General features: G+C 34.4%; 1 protein-coding gene across 2 annotated transcripts in view; it reads left to right on the top strand.

The window, feature by feature from the left end:
- The window catches only part of LOC149533161 (uncharacterized), a 52,399-nt gene that overhangs the window by 11,001 nt on the left and 19,089 nt on the right, over positions 1 to 22,309 (top strand). The window contains exons 3-10 of one of the 2 annotated variants that reach the window (XM_089802987.1): positions 10,950 to 11,150; positions 11,770 to 11,840; positions 11,953 to 12,115; positions 12,325 to 12,918; positions 13,462 to 13,842; positions 14,232 to 14,307; positions 14,491 to 14,554; positions 14,657 to 14,792. In XM_089802987.1, the coding sequence (XP_089659113.1) occupies positions 10,950 to 11,150; positions 11,770 to 11,840; positions 11,953 to 12,115; positions 12,325 to 12,918; positions 13,462 to 13,842; positions 14,232 to 14,307; positions 14,491 to 14,554; positions 14,657 to 14,792 (1,686 nt within the window). Of the gene's footprint in view, positions 1 to 10,949; positions 11,151 to 11,769; positions 11,841 to 11,949; positions 12,116 to 12,324; positions 12,919 to 13,461; positions 13,843 to 14,231; positions 14,308 to 14,490; positions 14,555 to 14,656; positions 14,793 to 22,309 lie in introns of both variants that reach the window. The other variant, XM_089802986.1, reaches the window with a different exon arrangement.

Here is a 22,309-nt window from a genome sequence, read left to right as displayed (position 1 = left end):
GATTAATATAGCACATGAGAAGATTGAAACTATGGTAATTATATTACTTGGCGACATTATTGATTTGGCATAGAGACCAAAGTTTCTAGATATATTAATGTGTGCTATAATAAAAGTGAGCAGTTTGAGTGCAACCAGCACAAGAATTAGGTATCTCATCGCTGAAAATTAGAAAGAAACAAGCACCATAAGAAGAGGGAGTATTGTTGACCTCTGCAAGTATGGGTGTTGTTGGCTGGCTTGGAGATACAGAGTAGTGAATATATTTATCGACTACTCAGATTAGAGCGTTGGATTTCCATACATGTATCAGTAATTCAACTTCTCTACAGATTGAGCTCTAACAAAATAACAATGACTGTAATAGTCACTCACAAGCTTCTACAAACTACAAAGGTTGAGACTTAAGAGACTTCTATTAATATGTGAGACTATGTTCAAGTGTGTGATCAGATATCAAGGTGAAAAGACCTTGGAGATGATCCTAGAGACATGTTGAGTGAGTGTAGCAAACTTGATTCCACATCTGCACTACTATATTTGAGATTCAATAAAGAATTCTTGGTTGTCTCTGGACCAAATGAGCTTGTTCTAGATATTTTTGATAAAACTCCCAGTGAACTAGTGTCTGCGTCACTGACTTCGGTTCTTCCATAAAAGACCTGAAGTCCATTGGTAGGTTCTAGAGATTGATTGTAAAATCATAAAAAAAGCTTCTAGTTCTGATTGTAAATGGAGAGAGGGAGATAGATTATCCAGTTTGCTTTCAGATGGTTGACATCTTTCAATACTTGGGGACTCAAAAATATGTTCACTACTCAATCAATAACTGTGTATGCGAGTATGGAAGCATTAGAAAAATATTTGAAACTTTCAAATCAGAGGCATGATCTATTTGACAGGCCTCAAACTGCAAGGAATGGATTTAATTCAATAAGGATGGATAAAGGGCCATTTTTGCCACTTGAGATATTTTGTATGAAATGAGTGTCAGATGTTGAAGAATTCTATCTAGGCGGCACAATCCTTCAACTAGCTTTTCCTGCCACCATATAGAGCAGATGGGCATTATGATTGTATTTTAATCCGGAACATTGTGGACTTATGAGTACATATTACAATTTGGCATTTGCTTCAACTTGAAGGTTATTGCAATAAAAAATGGTCTGCTAATATGGATCGATTAGAGTTGCAAACTTGGAATAAACAATATGTCAATATCAAACAAATTAGAAATCTCAATGATCAGCAAATAAGCAGTGTATTTGAATTTATCGTGGGGACATTAGATTGCTCATGCAGATAGCCAGGGGCGTCAAGTTGATGACAAATTCACAGTGGCAGTGATGATTATACTAGAACTACTATTGCTATTAACTCAGCCACAAAGAACTGCTGTTAACGCAGCCATAAAGATGAGTGAAAATTTGATTGTTGTCTCCCATTGGACTTGATATTGACTGAAAACTCTATAAAATGGAGGAAGTGAGAATTTTACATTGTGGGGGGAATAATAACAAATGTTCCAGTCCCCTTTTTTGGCAAATGCTTATATGGAGGTGTTTTCTAATTTGTTGCATATGGACCTTCATTAGAGCACTTGTATCAAGGATGTTGATGTGTAGATAAGTATTTATTATTATTCATGAGTATTACATTTATCTACTCACTGTATTCCCTCACATAATTGTATTTCCATATATAGGAGTTATCTGCCTTGATCTTTTCTTTTATGTTTGGGGATGTTTTTGTAGGAAAAGAAGGTTGGTACTTTATACATGCTACCAAATATTCTGTAGACTCAATCTTATGGCAATAGCTCCAAAGAAGCTCTGATTTGAAATTCATTAGTCATCTAATGATCAGGTTGGATAAAGTGAGGATCTTGAAGCAAATATCTTTGATGGTTGAGATTATGAGCATCCTTCTATATAAAGAGGGAGTCTGTCACTTTATCAGAGCCAACCTTGTATGAGGAGGTCAAAAAAGATATCAGATTTAGAGGGAGTCCAACATTCCATCATAAACAATCTTGGATGGAAAAAGTCAATAGATTAAGAGGGAGAAGTTCGAGGTGAAATTCTTTGTAATGCATTCCTCTCTATGAGAGAGAAGTTTTAGGTGAAAACCCTTGTTCCACCTTCTAGGAGCAGCAATGGTGGATCCACCGTCTGACTTAGTTCATGGTGGATATCATGTGAGTTACTACATGATTCTGTTTGAAAAAATCATGAGAGATGACAATCTTTCATTGATGTTTGTGTATGGTTGCTATCGTAAGGTAACGATCTTAACAATGGTTTGAAGTGTTATCGTGATGGACTGCATTAAGTTGCTGTCCTCGAGATCATGATAATGAATGTGTCATGATGGACTTCATTAAGTTGCTGTCTCAGAATGAGCTGGAGATCATGATTGTTATTTGATAGACTACATTCATTTGCTGTCCTAGAATGATCTGGGGATCAGATAACACATATTCTTCGAGGATATAACGTATTCTTTTGGTAGGCATTACGAACTTGATGCTAGTGCACATACCATAAGAATACGAGATTGGTAAATTATCATATGAGTATGATAAATAACGACCATATCACATGGTTGATATTCCTTGTTGAATCACACTTTTTATGAAATCGCAAGATAACATCTAATTTTGGTGGGTATGATTTGATATCCTTAAATGTGTCATTTCCAAGAATATCATACTGAGATGATATCTCTCTATATGCTTTTCTATAACAGTCCTCCCTAACTAAGAGGGAGTGTTAATGTTGTAACTTTAGCCGGATTGAATTGATCTAAAGATGACCCTTATATGGTTATTGGTTAAACATTATTGCAATTGGTTAATCATCAATTAGACAAACTCATTCACACACACACACACACACACACACACATATATAAAATTATATATTATATATAATATCTAAATTATATATTATATATAGATATGGTTATATGTATTGTTGTTAATATATTGTCTAATGACGATTAACTTATAATTTACCATAGAGACACGTCTCTTCATGAGACATGTCATCTCTACTCTTATTTATATGTAGAGATGTGTCTTCACTCATATATCATTTAAATCTGGATTTGGAACACAATGAAATAATGAGTGTTAGTACATTTGCAGAAAACGATCTTTGAAAACTAACATGATCTATCCAATCCTTTTTGTCTTCCAAATCCTTTTTGTCTTTTACCTACTTGTAGTCTACCAAATCCCTTAGTTTTTTTGATTTATTCTTTCTTTCTTCAGTGTTTTTCAGTAATGTAGAATCCACTTTGTCTTGTGTGAGTTCCATTTCAAGTTTTCAATTGAGTTAGAAAACACAAATTCTCACATGTGTCTTCAATATAATATAATATAAAACCTTTAGCAGGCTTTTTATCAACATTTTTCTTATAATGACACAACCATCATTTTTGAACATAAATTCATAACCTTTCGTACATGTTTGACTAACACTTAATAAAGTATGTTTCAAACCTTCAACATAGTAAACAACATCAGTTTTATGCTTAATAAAATATGTTTTAAACCTTCAATATAATAAACATCACCAGTTTATGCTTACCATCAATTGAAATGGTTTTAATGCCTTTGATTTGTGTACTGCTTTTTCCTGCAAATTTGATTACTCCATCACACTCTTCCAATTTAATAAATCTTTTTTTGTCCTTTGTCATATGATTTGAACATTCAGAATCTACAATCCATGCATTTGCAACAACCTTAGCATGTAATGTAGTCTCCTCTGTCTTTACCTTGTTTTTTTGTGAAATAGTTAGAAGAGAAGATTCTATTGATGTTTTGGTAGCTTTAGTAGGATAAACTATGAGATCAAAGAAAAATTAATTAAAATGATATATTTAAGTTTTCAATTATAATAATCATATTGTTGAATAGACATGTCCCATGAAGGGACATGTCTCTTCTCTTGGTTTATTCCTCATAAAAATACAAGGACGCTATCATTTGGAAAACACATACCAGACATTATGGCAGTGCCATTACAGATACAACAATCCTAGTGATTTCAACATGGATCAGAGCAGGCGGAACCCAAGACTGTTAATATTAAGACGTCTACAATAAAACTCTGAAATCAACATGGTAGATGAGCGACTATATGTGCAAATAAGGTTTTCTAATGACATAAGATAAAGATGTTAATACAAACATATCTTGGAGGTTTGTATCTTCAACGTTTTTTCAGGACCGTTGACAAAAATGCATAATAAAGTTGATAACGATGAAATACTTTTAGATATGCGGAAGACTGTGGATTGCTCTATCCACAAATTCAATGATTTGCAAACACAAATAAAATGTTGGATATGTTATATGCATATGTTGTGTTGAATGTTTACAGTCGTAAATCATAGAATTTTGCTGGTTCTCACAGAAAGAGAAAAGGAGAAAACTAGTCTATTCTTTAATCTCCCTGTGGAGAGGAAACAAATGATTGTTTGATAGGATCGATGTCAGTTTGGATTCCATTTCGTGTTTTGGTCAAATGTGATATGCTTTCGGTTTGTTTTTTCCAGGAGTAGAGCAAGGTGACAGAGAGGTGCTTGGTCCAGTCATCAATATTTTTTAATAAAATATTTGTAATCCTTGATATCGACAACAACTTACGTGGCAATAAGACCGCCATACAATGAATTAGTAATGCATGTCACCTACAGTTTGATATATGTCAAGGAAACAATTTGCATTGGAGATCAAAACTGTTGATTTGTGCCAAGCATAAGCGAAGCACTTGAAAATCTGCAATTTGGCTCGAAATATAAATTCAGTGGTGTCTCGATGAATGTGATGTGGCTCAGGAGACTATATATGTTGAATGAGTTTGACAAGAAAAAATCTTAGTTAGAACACCATGTTGATCATGGAGGGTGCAATGAAATCAGGGTGTATCGATTCAAAAGCATCACATGAGCTTTGATTTGCGGGTTACTACAGATATAGTTGTGTATGATGTTTTTTGTTCTGAAGTGTTAAACCCCATGTTATGGGTGTCAGGTAAAACTTTCCACCTTTGAACTCAACATGTGAGTTTAATAAAATTAAAATAAATAAAATCAACATGGTATTCATGCATGAACGTCTTAGGAGGACATCTTAGATGGGGACAGTAATGTGACTATTATAAGGAGAGCGGAGGGCATTGACAATTCCGATAGAGTGAGTTGTTTGTTTTATTTAAATTTTTGCAAAGACTCTATGGGTCAAGTCTATTCTCGGGTTGTTGATAGGAATGAGAACCCAAGATATTTACGTGGACATTGGTGGAGTTGTTGATCAATCTAATAAAGGTATGATATATTATTTCAATATTATCTAAATAATATTGTGACCACATTTATTCATGCTTATGATTATTTATTAATTCATATATATATATATATATATATATATATATGTACATTTATAGAAAATAGTTAAGAGGCTAATGTAAATGGTTATCAAAATCTGATATTATAGAATATTTCACAAGGGAAATAGTGTGTTAGTATGAGAGGAGATTGATAATCTTTGACTAACTCGACCATATAATGTCTTTTATTGAAATTATTAATGTAATAAATAATTGTTTTGGGCTACAATAGAGTTTAATGGATTGAAAGATTAAATATTGATGTGTAGACAAGTATTTATTTGTATTTCTATAAGAGCTATTTGCCTTGATCTTTTTCTTCAAGAATGTTATTGTAGGAAAAGGGCAATTAATATTACATTTAGAGGGCGTTTGACACTCCAACAGAAACATCATTGGATGAGGAGCTCAGAAGATTGATGTTTAGAGGGAGTGTGACACATCCATCTGAAAGAGAAGATAGAAGATGTGATCAGTCAAGCTTTGGTGATCTCGGTCTTATTGATTCAAAGGGAGTAAACCATGTTGAGATGGACTCTCTAGTGATCATAAATTATTGCAGTCAAGAGGACCATGATTCATACATTGTGACCATGTTACTTTAATGGGCCTACCCCCTATGTACATCGTCCAAATGATCATCATTTGTATTTGGAGAAGTTGTAAGGTGATGATCTTACAATAACTTGTATTATGAGATCAAACAAATTGAGTATATGGTGAATGTCTTGCATCTCAACATTCTGGGAGGTCAATACTCTTGATATTAGATGTGATATCAAACCCTATTTTGAGTACTTGGTGAATATCATCAATATTTTGGGAGGCCAATACTCTTGATATCAGATGTGATATCAAACCTTATTTTGAGTACTTGGTGAATATCATTGATATTTTGGGAGGCCAATACTCTTGATATATTAGATGCGATATTAAATATTGTTGAGTAATTAGTGAATATTGTGTATTCTAGGAGACCAATACTCTTGACATCAGATGTGATATCAAAACCTTTTGAGTACTTGGTGAATATCGAATGTCTATATTCTGGGAGACCAAGACTTGTGATATCAAATGTAATATCAAAATGGTGGATATCTTGTGATCAAAGATATCATAAAATTTGTCATACCTAATATTACCAATGGTGTAGTACATGTTGTGTCTATCCTCCCTAGCTAAGAGGGAGTGTTGATGTTTTGGTAGCTTTAGTAGGATAAACCTGTGAGATCAAAGAGAAATTAATTAAAATAATAATAATCATATATATATATAAGTTTTCAATTATAATAATCATATTGTTGAATAGATATGTCCTACGAAAGGACATGTCTCTTCTCTTGGTTTATTCCTCATATAAATACAAGGATGCTGTCATTTGGAAAACACATACTAGACATTATGGCAGTGCCATTACAAATACAACAATCCTAGTGATTTCAACAGATTCCTCAATAGATTCATCACGATCTTCAACTTCAAATGAGTGTGCTTCCATGAAACATAAACACTTGTTACGTCATGAAATCACCTTTCTTTTGATTTCGTTTTCTATCATCATCGTCCAACTCACTATATAATAGCAGTCATTAACAAAATTCCCTATTCTTCACAATTAAAGTATGTAAAAGGTAACTTACCTTTGTATTTATCAGTGCCTCATTTGAATCTTATTGAAAGAAATGCTTTAGCTTCCTCCAACATTTTGCATGTCTCTAGTTCAGCTTCTTCAACTGTTTTAAATGCATTCTCTCTCTTTTCCCTTTCAACTTCTGTAATCTCAAATGCAAACATAAATGATTATGATCTAATAAAAATACATCTAAAAAATTGTAAAAAACAAAGTTTTAATTCTGATCTAATAATACATTGTGTTTTCTGTTAAACTCCAAGAATGAAGAGGGATTGAACCCTCTCTAATCCTTATTGTTTCTCTAAGATAATTGGGGTCTATTTGTCGAGGCTGCTGGTTCTCCTTAATGAATCCTGATTATTCTTATGCTGGATGATTCTTATTCCTTGATGGTGCAACGACTAATGCTTGATGATGCTTGGTATTCTCCTCATGACTGTTATGTAAATAAGTACTAATTGTCTCAATTACTTTGCTCTATAGGAAGTGTTTTTAGATTATGCTTTTTTTGTCCTCCTTTATAACGTAAGGTTCACCCTTTATATCATTTATCTTGTATGCTCATCCCTTGGGATCGTAAGACATATCGTGTCTTTCAAGACCGTGGCGTTTCCATTTTTTGATGTTTACTAAGACCGATTACCATATCACTTGTAACTTATGTTTAATTAACATGAATTCTCACAATCGATGTTTATGGGCAATCTTGTCTTATATTTCGTCCGGATTGCTAGATGGTTGATACACCTAGTTGTCATGGATGATTATGTTCATCGACGTCATTGAAGATTTTCTGCATGTTTCATATTATTACTGGTTATATTCATCTATTGCACTGATAATTATATTCATTATTGCTGATTTGTGTAATGCTTTTGTCCCTTTACTTGTACTGATACACCTTCATCACTTGAGGACTATTCATTGATTTTGATCAAGGTTCACCATGCACTTCGAAATTTTCCCTCAAAACTTGACCGCCTTTGCGCTTTAACCTTAATGACTTCGAACCCCCAATGACTTGTCTATGCTTGCAATCTCAAAGACCTGGAGGCTTGACCACTAGTCAATCCTTTGTAGCTTAGAATTGACACTCAATGGCCAAAACGCTACAACTAACCAATGAAAAGAAGGGGTCCTGATTTGCAATGGGGCGATGGTGTGTAAAGGTCACGATAGGTTGATCGTCCATGGCCTATTTGGGATGCCTGGCAAACAGCAAATGCTTTTCTAGTCTACACGACATTACTGTAAGGAAAAATTAAGGAAGACTCCATGTGAACTAGTGGCTAATTCATTGGGGCAGAAAGAATTCAGCTCAGGTATTCCTATGGGCAGGAGTGACATACATACTTACTGTCATTCTTCTGCCCAAAACCAACTGAAGCTTGGATGGTCTAGCTATAACAGAAACTGTTGTTGCAAGGGCTAGAAGAAGCAAAAACAAAATCCCCTCTTAACTTAGTTAAAATCACTTTTCTTAGAAATGCTAGAGGATTTGTTGTTTAATCTAAATGATCTCTAAAAAATCCAACCATTCTTTTGCAAGGAAATGAGCAGGGTTATCATGTACCCTCATATGGTTCCATGGAATCAATTATAGATCATATTTTTTAACTCTTGGTCAACCAAGTCTAGAATGCCAATTGAACTTATTAGGGCTAACTATATATCAACAAATAAAAATGAATCCTTTCTTCTCATTGGTTCCATAACATGACAAGTCAATTGTGACAGTCTAGTCTGCTTCTAAGAGGATGAGTAGGAAACAACCCCTCCAAACTCACATACATCTTCCACCACTCAAAAAAATCATAACAAACTGCGGTACACATATCTTGCTGCTTATGCAAATGATAATAATAAGGACAAGGAGTGAAACTTCCATCTTAATTATGTTAGGGATAAACTGTCTAACAAGTTATTTTGCATGCTGATGGAATTGAATACTTGACATATACACATTGCATTGCAAGGGGTCAGATGGAATCAACATCCTTTAGGGTCCGTTTGGTTCTTGGAAGATGACAGGAATTGGCTTTTCCAAAATCCGGATTTGAAAATATTTGCGTTTGTTTCAGAATTGGCAAAATGGAATTAGCATACCGGCCTTCTAATATTGCCTCAAAACCAGGTTTTTCAACTTCCTACTAGCAAGCAGGAATTGAAAATCAAACCCTGGTTATGTTTTTTAAGGAGTGTAAAAACAATAGATTGGACTAGTTTTTGAAATTTGCCTTCAACTCCAAGCCTACGCATAAAAATGTGTCTTCACACGCATCTTCCGAGTGAAACAAACGATTCAAGTAAAATCCCAAAAATCGGAATGAAGATTTGCAAAACCTTGATTTGGCTAAACCAAGGTTTGTAGAAATCCCGATTTTGACCGATTTTTTAAATTCCACGAACCAAACAGACCCTCGGGAATTGCATGGGGAAATCCACACATGAAGCTTCTGCACACAGATCACTTGAACAACAGATTATGGTCTTTTTGGTCTCTTAATGCTAGGGCAAATATCCAAGCTTTTCTTTTTGTTGGCTACACAAGGGAAGATTATAATAGCTGATAATCTCCACAATCTGTTTCAATTATCAGCTACAGTAGATTAATTATTCAAAACTCTCTGTTTCCAAGGAGTTCTGACAAACAAAGTATTGCCTCATTTCAACAAAAAAAATCATAACCTATTTAGTGGCATATTGACAATCTAATGCTAATGCCTTTAACAGCCTGGCAAGACAATTTTGATCTTCTGAAGTATTGTCATAGTATGACACCAAGCTTTGTTACAGATACATTTGGATTGCACGATAACTTGAGATTTTTCAATTATCAGAGATGGACTGCAAGAGGTTTGCTAGCATATCCAAATGCAATTCAAGCTGACAATTTTGACCCACCGTGGAAATGCTGTTCTGATTGGTCAAGCCTTTAATCATGGAACACGTAGATGCTTGTAGGGCCTGAAGAATGCCTTCTCATTGTAGACCTCTGAAGATCAGTATTACAGTGATTGTCAGATGGGAACATTCTATTGCTTTGCACAAGCTGAATTCTGACAGGGCCATTCGCAATCACTAAGGATAGGTCATTATTCACTGCAGTAAGTTAATAGTATAAATATGCTGAGATGTGGTTTTCATACAAAGCTGTGCTTACGGGTGGCCTGTCAACACAAAATCACTTAAGTTCATATTGGAAAGAACTCTCAAACTAGTGATCATCATCATCATCCAGACTCCAGAGAGTGGCAGTAAAGATCAAAGTATGTAGTCATGAAGTTTTCAACATCATTGTTGTCTTAGATCCATCAATTCCAGCACTCTTTTTAGAAGAAAAACTTCACTTATTCAACTGTGATGAAAGGAGGAGAAAAAAACAGTTGTTGATCTGCTTGCCTCTCTGGCAGCAGGACCTGGGAAAAAAATGATTTATAACAAAATATGCCCTGATAGGTCTGGACCATATTCAAATGGAGCTACAACCTCATCATGCATCAAAGGCATTCAATGGCTTTCATGTGTGATTTTGCAGTACAGTTCAAGTTGTCAGGTGTGAGATGTTAGACTCTGACAGGTCTAACATCAGGTTGCTTAATCAAACTTTTTAGCCTAGCATTCACTTATTGGTGGCAGTGTTCCTTTGGGCTACTTATTTTTGGAAAAAAGGGAGTATGACTAACTTCTTTTGAATGTGTTTGGAAAAGCTTTAATTTCATTACATCTAGCGGACTTTTAAATTTATATAAATTTAGAAAATTCAAAGATGTGAAAAATTGTGTCTGTTTGGAAACTCTTTTATTTCATTACATTAATTTAGCAGCCATTGACATTTATCCTTTATATTAAATTGTCTTATCCTTTATATTAAATTGTCAATATTTTAAGATGTGTTCAAACTCAACTTATTTCAGGATAATCTGGAAGAAGAAGCAGAGGTCCTGCTTGATCCTAACACACTCAGTGAAGATGGAACGGTTGCATTAAATACATATTCTGTCAGTGAAAATGCTAAATTCTTGGCAGTTGGTTTAAGCTCTAGTGGTAGTGACTGGGTAAACATCAAGGTTATTCGGATAGCTGATAAGTCTACAGAACCTGATTCACTTTCATGGGTATGTTTAACATGTTTCTGTTGAGCATACTATAAGTTGTTCTCATGATCAGCAGAATGGTGAAAACCAGCAAGAAACGGATTTATAAAAGGATCGGAGTAGAAAGGAAATGTCAAGCTTATGCACATGATTTTTATGACAAGGATATCATTTTTAATATTAGATAGACTTATGCTCTTGTAATCTATTAATTTTTGATTGTCTGCTAAAGAAGAGTTTTTGTGTTGTCATGCTGTATCATTAATTGTTTTAGGCCCTTCACTTCCTGCCTTATGCTCTTATACGATTGAAGTTTTCTGCTACATATTATATGCACTTTGTTTCTTTGGAGATGTATGCATCATTAAAAACATTCCATATTTCAAAGTCCAAAGTCCAGATGTTATCATTCAAATTGACAAACAGCTTTGGATAATTTCTGAACAATCTTTTATATGAGAAACAGAATTATATGATGCCTGGGTTCTTCATTCTATTTTACCGGCTGGATTCTACAGGTCTCATACTCCTGATTGGATTAGAGTTTTTTAATGGTATTATAAAATTGTTCTAGACTGTATTTCTTGTTTTCTATTTGTTTTTCTACTGAAGTTTCATAATCATATTCATTGTTTACCAGGTGAAATTTTCATCAATAACTTGGAGCCATGACAGTAAAGGTTTTTTTTACAGCCGTTATCCAGCTCCTAAGTGTGTAATTTTTTTCTGGTTATGGCTCCAGGTTTTTTGTTAAACTTCTTTATTTCAATTTTGGTTAGTGCAGTTGGCTTTTTTATTTTTAAACAATCTCATGCTCCAGCAGAGAACGAGAAGAGCTAGATGCAGGAACAGAAACTAATATCAACCTTAATCATCAATTGTTTTACCATTTCCTGGGTACGGAACAATCTGAAGATATCTTATGTTGGAAAGATCCTGAAAATCCTGAGTGGACAGTTGGTGCTGATATAACTGAAGATGGAAAGGTTTTAAATGGCTCATTCTTAGCCTTTTGTTTTTAATGAAATAGTTGTAGGCTTGTAGCAAATGTTATTTTTAATGGAATAAATGTTATCTGCAAAAAATTTGTTTCATCAATAAGATTACAATTCAGCTTATTTTTGGCCATTCTACCTTCTGTTGCTCTACTATGGGGTGTTAACGATCTGATTCCTGTTGCCTATGTTTTTGACAGTATATCCTTTTATATATTACAGAAGGGTGTGATCCTGTGAATAGGCTCTATTATTGTAATCTTGAAACCCTTCCTCAAGGTATTGAGGGCTTCAAAGGCAAGGAGGAGATGCTTCCTTTCCAGAAACTCATTGATAATTTTGAAGCAGAATATATCCTTGTTGCGAATGATGATAGAGAGTTCACATTCCGGACAAATAAAAATGCTCCAAGATATAAATTAGTCCGAGTGGATTTGAGGTACCCAGAATCTTGGAGTGATGTAGTTCCAGAGTCAGACAAGGATGTACTTGAATCAGCTGTGTGTGTCAATGGCAATAAAATTCTAGTAAGTTACTTAAGTGATGTTAAGTATGTTCTCCAAGTACGAGACTTGCAATCTGGCAAGTTGCTTCATAATTTGCCAATTGATATTGGGTCAGTCAGTGGAGTTTTTGGAAGGCGTAAATATGATGAGATATTTATTGGTTTTACAAGCTTTCTCACACCTGGTATTATTTATCAATGCAACCTAAATGCTGAAAAACCAAATCTCGTAGTATTCAGAGAGACCATTATTCCAGGCTTTGATCGTAACAATTTTGAGACAAAACAGGTATGCTGATGTCTTTTAACAGCCTTTGCTATTATGATTCTTTGCTTGAATATTTTCTTTGGAAATTTAAAAAATTGTTCTTTACAATTTCAAATACAACATGAACACCATTATAAAACTTTAAAACTGATTAGAAATATATAAAATACCGCTAGTATCCAGGCATTTTGTAGGTCATGTGCAAGTAATGAAAAAATTACAAGCTTGTGGTTTTTATGTCAAAGTTAAGTGGCTCACTGCAGAGATAAATTATTAATGTGTATTTCTGCCAGTCCGTTAACGTATTTAGATTGTTTAGTTCAAAATAAAGTAAATTTTTGCAGAGACAAATAAGAAAGGTGTAGTTACTATTTTATCTTAAGCATTAGTTTATTTGGATTTTTCATATTTATTTTTGATTGAAATGATGCTAGTTTTTTGTACTTACGTGGAAACCCTAGTTAAGGGTTATACAATACATTGCATACTCTGTCCCTTGAATTAATTTTTTTATGCAAATATGATTTGTTCCTAATGAACTTTCAACTTTTATTTATATATTAGGTTTTCTTTCCTAGCAAGGATGGAACTCAAATACCAATGTTCATTGTATGCAAGAAAAACATCAGCCTTGACAGTTCACACCTGACAATGTTATATGGCTATGGAGGCTTTAACATTAATATCACACCATCCTTTAGTGTTCGTCGTATCATCAGTTTAAAGCACTTAGGAGCAGTATCTGCTGTTGCAAACATTCGTGGGGGTGGGGAATATGGAGAAGAATGGCATAAAGCAGGTTCACTTGCAAATAAACAAAACTGTTTTGATGACTTTATATGTGCTGCTGACTTCCTTATATCAGAGGGTTACACACAGCCTAAAAAGTTGTGTATTGAAGGGGGCAGTAATGGTGGGTTGCTTGTTGCAGCTTGCATAAATCAGGTATTTAATTGATGATATTGATAAGATAATGACCAATGGAAGTCATGTAAAGCGAATTTACTGTTGAATTCAAAAGCTTCTGGGTTAATATATTGCATTTCTAATTCTGATGATGGATCATGACGTGCCATCAAAATTTGATGCAAAAATTTAGAACTCCTGTACAGTTATAATCCTGAAGCTTTTGATATCACTATTATGGACTGAGGAAATATTACATCTTTAATCAGTTTAATTTTGCTTTTGCTAGTTCTGCTGCCCCTGCTAATTGTAACTCTAATTGTAACTCTAATTGAAAGTTTTGTTTCAAAGCAGATTATTTCTCATTCATATGTGTTGGAAACAAAGAATGAAATTGACTGTTCTTGACCTGTGTTGTCTGAAAACAGAGGCCTGACCTTTTTGGTTGTGCACTGGCTCATGTGGGGGTCATGGACATGCTTCGTTTCCATAAATTTACTATCGGTATATTGAATCAGTTTATTGAGAAACATTTCACAATTTAGCATAAATACATTTTACATCAAGATATAAGTTATAGCATTAATGCATTGCAATCTTATATTGTTCTTTTTAATTAACATGTGTACTTATTAAAATTGGCATTTACAAGATGATTTAAAATCAACTTTATTCTTAAATTTCCAGGGCATGCATGGACGACAGATTATGGATGTTCAGATAAGGAAGCGGAATTTCATTGGCTGATTAAGTAAGAGCACAGAGCAAGCATCCAGATTTTTGGGTACAATTTTAAAGATATTCTGACATAATAAACTAAAAACTGCAATCTGTAACTAACATTTTATTGTAGATATTCGCCCTTGCATAATGTGAAAAGGCCGTGGGAAGACCCTAGAGGGCAAGGTGTTCAGTATCCTGCTACAATGTTATTGACAGCTGATCATGACGATCGAGTTGTGCCTCACCATTCTCTAAAGCTTTTAGCGGTAAGATCTTTGTAGGAGCAATTTATCATGAAGTCCAATTCCTTGTCTCTTTAAAGATTTTATTCTAATTTAACATGCAGTTATTGTAGGGATTCTTCGTTTTCCTTGCACTCTAAAAGGTTATATCATAGATTATTATTGTGAAATATTTACAAGGATAGAATAGAAGGGAAAGGAGAGGAGGAAGACTGAGGGACATGGAGGGAAGAGCAGAGGGCGATAATGTGAGTGAGGGGACTAGAGGGGAGAGGTAGAATTGGAGTGTGGACGGAGAAGGGAAGACAAAGAAGAGGAGAGGAGGAAAGGGAGTAAGAAGATACCAGAGAAAACGGGGAGGATGGAGATTGGAAGACCAGCGATAATTGGCCTTACTTGGTTCATAGCTCTAATATAGCATTTGTCAATGATAATATAATTTTATTCAATTTAATATTGATGTCAAATATCACTAAATCAGATATGAAAATAAAAAAATCAATCATTGTTAAAACTTTAAAAAATTAATACTAATTTTGTAATCAAATATCAAAATTTGAAACCAATCATTATTAAAAGAAAAAATAAAACTAATTTTTTTAATTTTTTAATTTTGTATTTGATTGATCAGTAAATGGCCTTTGGCCTCAAACAATTTGTAAGAACAATGCGAATTTACAAGTAAAATCTTTTTGCATTCCACCTAGTGAATGTTACAGTTCTTTCTTGAAACTTGCATAAAACTTCCTTCTTGCAAACATGGAGTCAAAAGTAACGCTATATAATATCATTATTGAGAATAATTAAATGATATCGATCAAGAAGACATTTATAATAAAAATCAAAGCCAAATTTTTTGAATTAACCATACTAATAGTCTTAGATTGTTGGAAACTACAATTAGAGCAATTGTTATGTTTTCATTGACGTCAAACCTAGTGGTAAGACATAATGTAAAACCTATTGGAGAGACATTTACTAACAGTGTAAAATGCCATATCATTTGACTGATGAAGAGGATTTGAAAAGAAGAGATAGCAAGGTAAACTAGTGAGTGATGTTGAGTGTTGAGAAAGTTAAGTATCATGGAATTACAATGGGCACTGGATAAGTTAGTTCTTGACAAGATAATTTGTTGTTCAATCAATACATGAAGTAAACAAGACAATTCGATGAAGCTTAGAGTTGAAACAAGTGAAAAGGATAGGCTTGATCGAGTATCAGTATTGGTCGGTCAATGAAGGAGCTGAAGCAGAAGATTAAGGAACTTAAGTAGAAACCAAACAAAACAGTTCAAGCTAAATGCTAGTTATTGCCGAGCAAATGTATGAAGAAGTGTTGGTAGCAACCGAGCTTAGTAATGACTGAGTGAGCCTATTGATGACGAGCAAGATGATATAGTGTGCCAAGCTACATAGTGATGACCGAGCAGATTAACAGAATGATTGCCGAGTGACAACAAAAGTTACAATTTGAGAAAGATTTGAATTTGAGGCCGACATAGTTGGAATTTTGAATTAGTCAAAGCGCGTGGAAGATAAGTATTGATGAACTGAGGAGAGTTTGTTTAGTGATCGAAGGCAAGGATTTGATCATAAGTTGCTAGAAGGAGAACATAAAGATGGAGAGATTTGATGAATTTGACCTAACCCTAAGATCATTGGTGATGTGTAAGCAACAAAAGATCGAAATTACCTATTTAAGGAGGCATAAAAGATGTTTTCTAAGGTTGGTTCATTGTTGATTGGTGATCTTAAGGAGAAGCTGTGAAGTTGAGAACAATAGAGGTGAAGTGAGAAGAGTGATTGCTTGAGGAGATGCCAAACAGATGAGTGACGGAGATGTCAATGTAGGCCAGTTAATGAATTAGCAAATGAACATATGGAGATCTGAATTTGCAAAGTGAGTTGTACTTTATAGATCAAAGCTACTGTTACATTCTAACCATTGCATTAGTCAAAACCTTTTAATCAAGGTTGACCTAACAATCATTTTGTAAATCCTTTAATCAAGGTGCAATTCTAATAGAATGATCCAAAGTGCTCTAACAAGGCCACTCTTAATAGAGTGATTAAATCCTTTAACAGAGTCCCATTTAATAATGTGTTGTATAACCTTTAACAGGGTTGGCTCTTAACCGAGCTCACTTCAGAAGAGTGAAAAATTGGTAGCATGTTACTTGGTGTTTTTTTCCCAAATTGGGTTTCCACATTATATGCTTGTGTGAAAGTGTTATTTTTCATGTGTGGATGTTATTGATATGCATGCTATATTTTACAGTAGTTTATTTACTAGTAGTCGGGACATAGAGAAATAGAGAGTTAAGAAATTGCATGAAAAGTTGATTTGCTGATGATATGCTATATAGACCGAGTAGGTATTTAAGATTGATTAAGTTGTTTGAAGTTAGTAAAAGCTAAATTGGTACATCTGGACCTGAGGATACTGATTTACCCCCCGACCCCCTCAGTTATTCTAAATCATTATAACTAGACTACTCAATAGAATCAAGGGATCAAAACAAATTTAGATAAATTGAAAGCCATTGATATTAATGTAAGTACCCTCAGCTGGTTATAACTTCAATAAACACCAATTATTTTTTAACTGAACAGTAGTTTGACATTTTGTCAAAGAGTTTGCAAAAAAAACTTTGATATCACTGTTAAAGCCCAACTGACTCACATCAACAACCCACCTTGAAGTATTGTGAATCCATGTAATTGGCAGCTTCTTATGTTTCCCTTTTATGCTAAACTTAGTAATATTGAACTGTGGAAAGCATACATCTTATAACATGATAAGTTGCTACTGATATATGTTCACCTTAGCAATGCATTTGCAATAATGGAGCTTACACAAAACTGATAAGTTCAATGTCATGAATCTTATTGCATTAAATGATTGCAAACTGTTGCTCTAATGCAATTGAGAATTACAATATTTAAGGAAAGGAAACCTGGTAATTATGCAGCAGATTTGCTTGAAGGAGAAGGCTCCCAATTTGCATCACAACTCTCAGAAATCCACCACTTCCTTCAATTAATCTCAGGAATAATCCTCTCCTTAAATCAGACAATTGGTACAGAACAAATCCCTCCTTTAGACACAATTAAAACAATAAGGAGTGATGGCAGATTGCTATACAACAACAGCAATTCGCAATACAATCTTTAGAACCACTCTCAGCTTCAGACTCTTATACTTCAGCAAGGGCACGGAAATTAGAACTCAGAAAAAGCCATAAAGGCAACAAAAACATATATATATTCAAGCATGCTTTACTCAACAAATGGGCTTGTATTTATAACCTTCAAATTCCCTTTTGTTGCCAAAATGTAACTTCACTCAAGAAGTTTCACCACACAACATTAATTAGAAGCTTCCTTTAGATTCTCTCACTTGACTTGGCTTTAACTAATTAATAAATGACACTTTCCAATGATAATTCAACTCTCAACTTAAGTGAAATTATGAAGTTAAATTACAACTTTATAATAAGCCATTTAATAATGAATAATAATTTGGCCACTAAAAATATAGTAACTCCCAAAATACTTATCATTTAAATATGCTGTTTGAAATAGGAGTCATACCTATTATTTCTTCATGTGACCAAATATACTTTCCAAAAATAGAAAGGGTCCATCTCGATCAACACTAACTTCAGTAAGTGCACAAAACTAAGCCCAAACAAAGTTTGATCTGAGCCCAACGAAGACCAACCTATAGCTTACTGAAATGTGGAGAAGATAAGACCCTCTCAAGCCAAGCCATTGCCATAGAAGACCCTGCCTACGAGGATCACAATAATAGGCTAATCCTTGAGACTCCAATGCTGGGAAAAATGGGGACATTACAATCCTCTCTCCTCGAGATTGCTTGTCCTCAAGCAATTTGGCAATACAGTGAACTCTAACCTTCACCTGGATCCCAAATGAAGAAGTGCGTGACATCTCTGTAGATACTAAACCAACTGTAAACTAGCACATCAGGACCAACCACGTGTCTTATAGCCTCACACCCAAAACTTGTGCAAATGATGTAGAAGTCAAAATGTCACCATAAGACAACTCCATAGAAGATCTATGCATCCTCTTCTTCCCTGTATCCACCCACATAATATATATTGGATGGAAATCCTAATCATCACCAATAATTGCTGGAAAGATGTAGCTACAGGCAAACCATATGCACTCATGCCAACTATATCAACAATAGGTGTAGCCACATCAAAATACGTGGACACAGGAACAATACTAATTGCCGCAACATAAAACTAAATCGAATATGCTATTGATGAAGGCTCATAATCATCAACATTTGCACCATCATCGGAACACACATCAACAACTGCATGCATATCACTAAATTCCTCCATAGATGGCACAATCGACACAGAAGTAGTTGCCAATGCCGATATGACTGTATCATCGCATGCTCCTACTTCCACTATCATTGCATCACCATCAAATGCATAATCCTAGGTACTCATGCCAACAATTGCATCATCCAACTGTTTTACAATACCCTGTGTCTTAGATTCTCCATCCCTAGGCAGAGAAGTACGTCCTCTGTGAGCATAATATCTACCTGGAATGAATCTCATGTTAGCATCCATGACGCTAAAAACTGAATCACAAAATAAATCAGACAATTTTTGAAGTAAGCACTGATCAAAATAATAATTGAGCCCAATTCCTACAGGCTGGCAGGAAACCGCTCTGATACCACTGTAATAACCCCAACCGGTTATAACTTTGTCAAACACCAAATTCTTTATAATTCAGTTGTTTAACATTTTGTCAAACACTTTGTAAGCAAGCTCTAATACCACTGTAAAAACCTTCAGCTGGTTATAATGCCAATAAACACCAATTATTTTTTAACTGAACAGTTGTTTGACATTTTGTCAAAGAGTTTGCAAACAAACTTTGATAGCATTGTTAAAGCCCAACTGACTCACATCAACAACCCACCTTGAAGTATTGCGAATGCTTGTAATTTGTAGCTTCTTAAGTTTCCGTTTTATGCTAAACTTAGTAATATTGAACTGTGAAAAGCATACATCTTATAACATGATAACTTGCTGCTGATATATGTTCACCTTAGCAATGCATTTGCAATAATGGAGCTTACACAAAACTGATAAATTCAATGTCATGAATCTTATTGCATTAAATGATTGCAAACTTTTACTCTAATGCAATTGAGAATTACAATATTTAAGGAAAGGAAACCTGGTAATTATACAGCAGATTTTCTTGAAGGAGAAGGCTCCCAATTTGTATCACGGCTTTCAAAAATTCACCACTGCCTTCAATTAATTTCAGGAATAATCCTCTCAAATCAAACAATTACCACAGAACAAATCCCTCCTTTAGACACAGTTAAAACAGTAAGGAGTGATGGCAGATTGCTATATAGCAGCAGCAATTCACAATACAATATTTAGAACCACTTTCAGCTTTAGACCCTTATACTTCAACAAGGGCACAAAAATCAGAACTCAAAAAAAGCCACGAAGGCAACAAAAGCGTATAAATACCCAAGCATGCCTTTCTCAACAAATGGGCTTGTATTTATAACCTCCAAATTTCCTTTTGGTACCAAAATATAACTTCACTCAACAAGCTTCACCACACAACATTAATTAGAAGCTTCCTTTAGATTCTCTCACTTGACTTGGCTTAACTAATTAATAAATGACAGTTTCCAATGATAACTCAACTCTCAATTTAAGTGAAATTATAAAGTTAAATTATAACTTTATTATAAGCCATTTAATAATTAATAATAATTTGACCACTAAAAATATAATAACTCCCAAAATCCTCATCATTTAAATATTTCGTCTGAAATAAGAGTCATACCTATTATTTCTCTGTGTGACCAAATGCATTTTCCAAAAATAGAAAAGGTCCATCTCGGTCAACACCAACTTATCACAAATAGGAAGTACACAAATTGAAGCCCAAACAAAGTATGCTCTAAGCCAAATGAAGACCAACCTGTAGCTTATTGAAATTTGGAGAAGATAAGACCATCCCAAGCCAAGCCATTGCCACAAAAGACCCTCTATTCACAATAATTAGCCTACGAGTATCACAATAATAGGATAATCCTTGAAACTCCAATGCTGGAAAAATGGGGACATTACAATTAAGCCTATTCAAATGCTCATTATTTAATATCATTCAACATTAATCTACCAATTTTAACAAGTGTTTTAGGGGTTTATCATTACTAAACCATCTGGGGATTCGAAAATAGAATGATTTACTAAGCCATCTTTACTTATAACTTTATATGATAGTCTAATTAAAACAAGCTTGAGTTTTCTTATAGTTCCATTTTATTGCCCTAAGTTATGTCGCTAGTATTGCATTTATCAGCCCCCTTATTAGCCAATTCATCCTCTCTTTTATTACCTTCCCTATAAATGTGATTTGAAGTAATTTAATCAAAGGATTTGTATAAGCAAAGAGCTTTGGATAGTAAAGAGTTAAGCCTTTAGTTTGGTGTTGATTCAGTTCTTAATGCATTAATTATGATAGTGGAGTCTCCTTCAATTTCTAATTTGCTAATTCCCAATCCTTTGCATAGTTCTAGTCCCTCAACCAAGGCCATGAGTTCAGCCCAATTATTTTTGTCTATACCAATTGGCTTAGTAATTGCGCAATCTCCTCACCTCACTCATAATGAATACAACAACCAATACTACCATTACCAGAATTGCCTCTAGATGCACCATTAAAGTTTAACTGAAACCATCCATGCAAAGGAAGGAGGCTGCCATAAACACTTGTTCCTCTTATGCAAGGAAGACTTTGTCCTTGGGCCAATATTGGGTGGTAACGTGAGATCCAACCATTTTCCATGTTGCTTATCATCCCAATAAGTCATGACCTTATCCCCAATAGATTTATACATGATGTAGTTATTTGTTGTCTCTATGATTGAAGATTCTATTTTATTTAAGAGTTGTTTGACTTGCAACTTCTTTTTTTGGAAAATTCTTCTATTTTGTTCCTTCCATAATTCCCACAAAATAATTGAGGGAGCTCTTATCCATAATTTTGAATAGATGCTAGCCTTTTTTAGGAAGGGCCAGCTCTAGAGGAATTCTATAATGGAGTTGGGGAAGGTGGATGACCACCCCAATTAAGTGCTGAGCTGTTTCCAACACTAGTATGCGTACATACATTGGAGAAAAATATGATCCATACTTTCCTCTTCATTTTCATAGAGAAGCTTCTGCTTGGTCCTTGAAAGCCCATCCTTCTAAATTTTCCCATTGTTATAACTTTTTTTATTGAGGACAAGCCATGAGAAAATACCAACCTTGAGGGAGCTCTTATCCATAATCTCGAATAGATGCTAGTCTTTTTTAGGAAGGGCCAGCTCTTGAGGAATTCTATAATGGAGTTGGGGAAGGTGGATGACCACCCCAATTAAGTGCTGAGCTGTTTCCAACATTGGTATGCCAATGTACATTGGAGAAAAATATGATCCATACTTTCCCTCTTCATTTTCATAGA

Source organism: Cupressus sempervirens, chromosome 10, assembly GCF_028749045.1.
Source record: "Cupressus sempervirens isolate cs-2001-9-10 chromosome 10, ASM2874904v1, whole genome shotgun sequence".
Lineage (NCBI taxonomy): Eukaryota > Viridiplantae > Streptophyta > Pinopsida > Cupressales > Cupressaceae > Cupressus > Cupressus sempervirens.
This window is presented reverse-complemented; position numbering and strand designations above follow the sequence as displayed.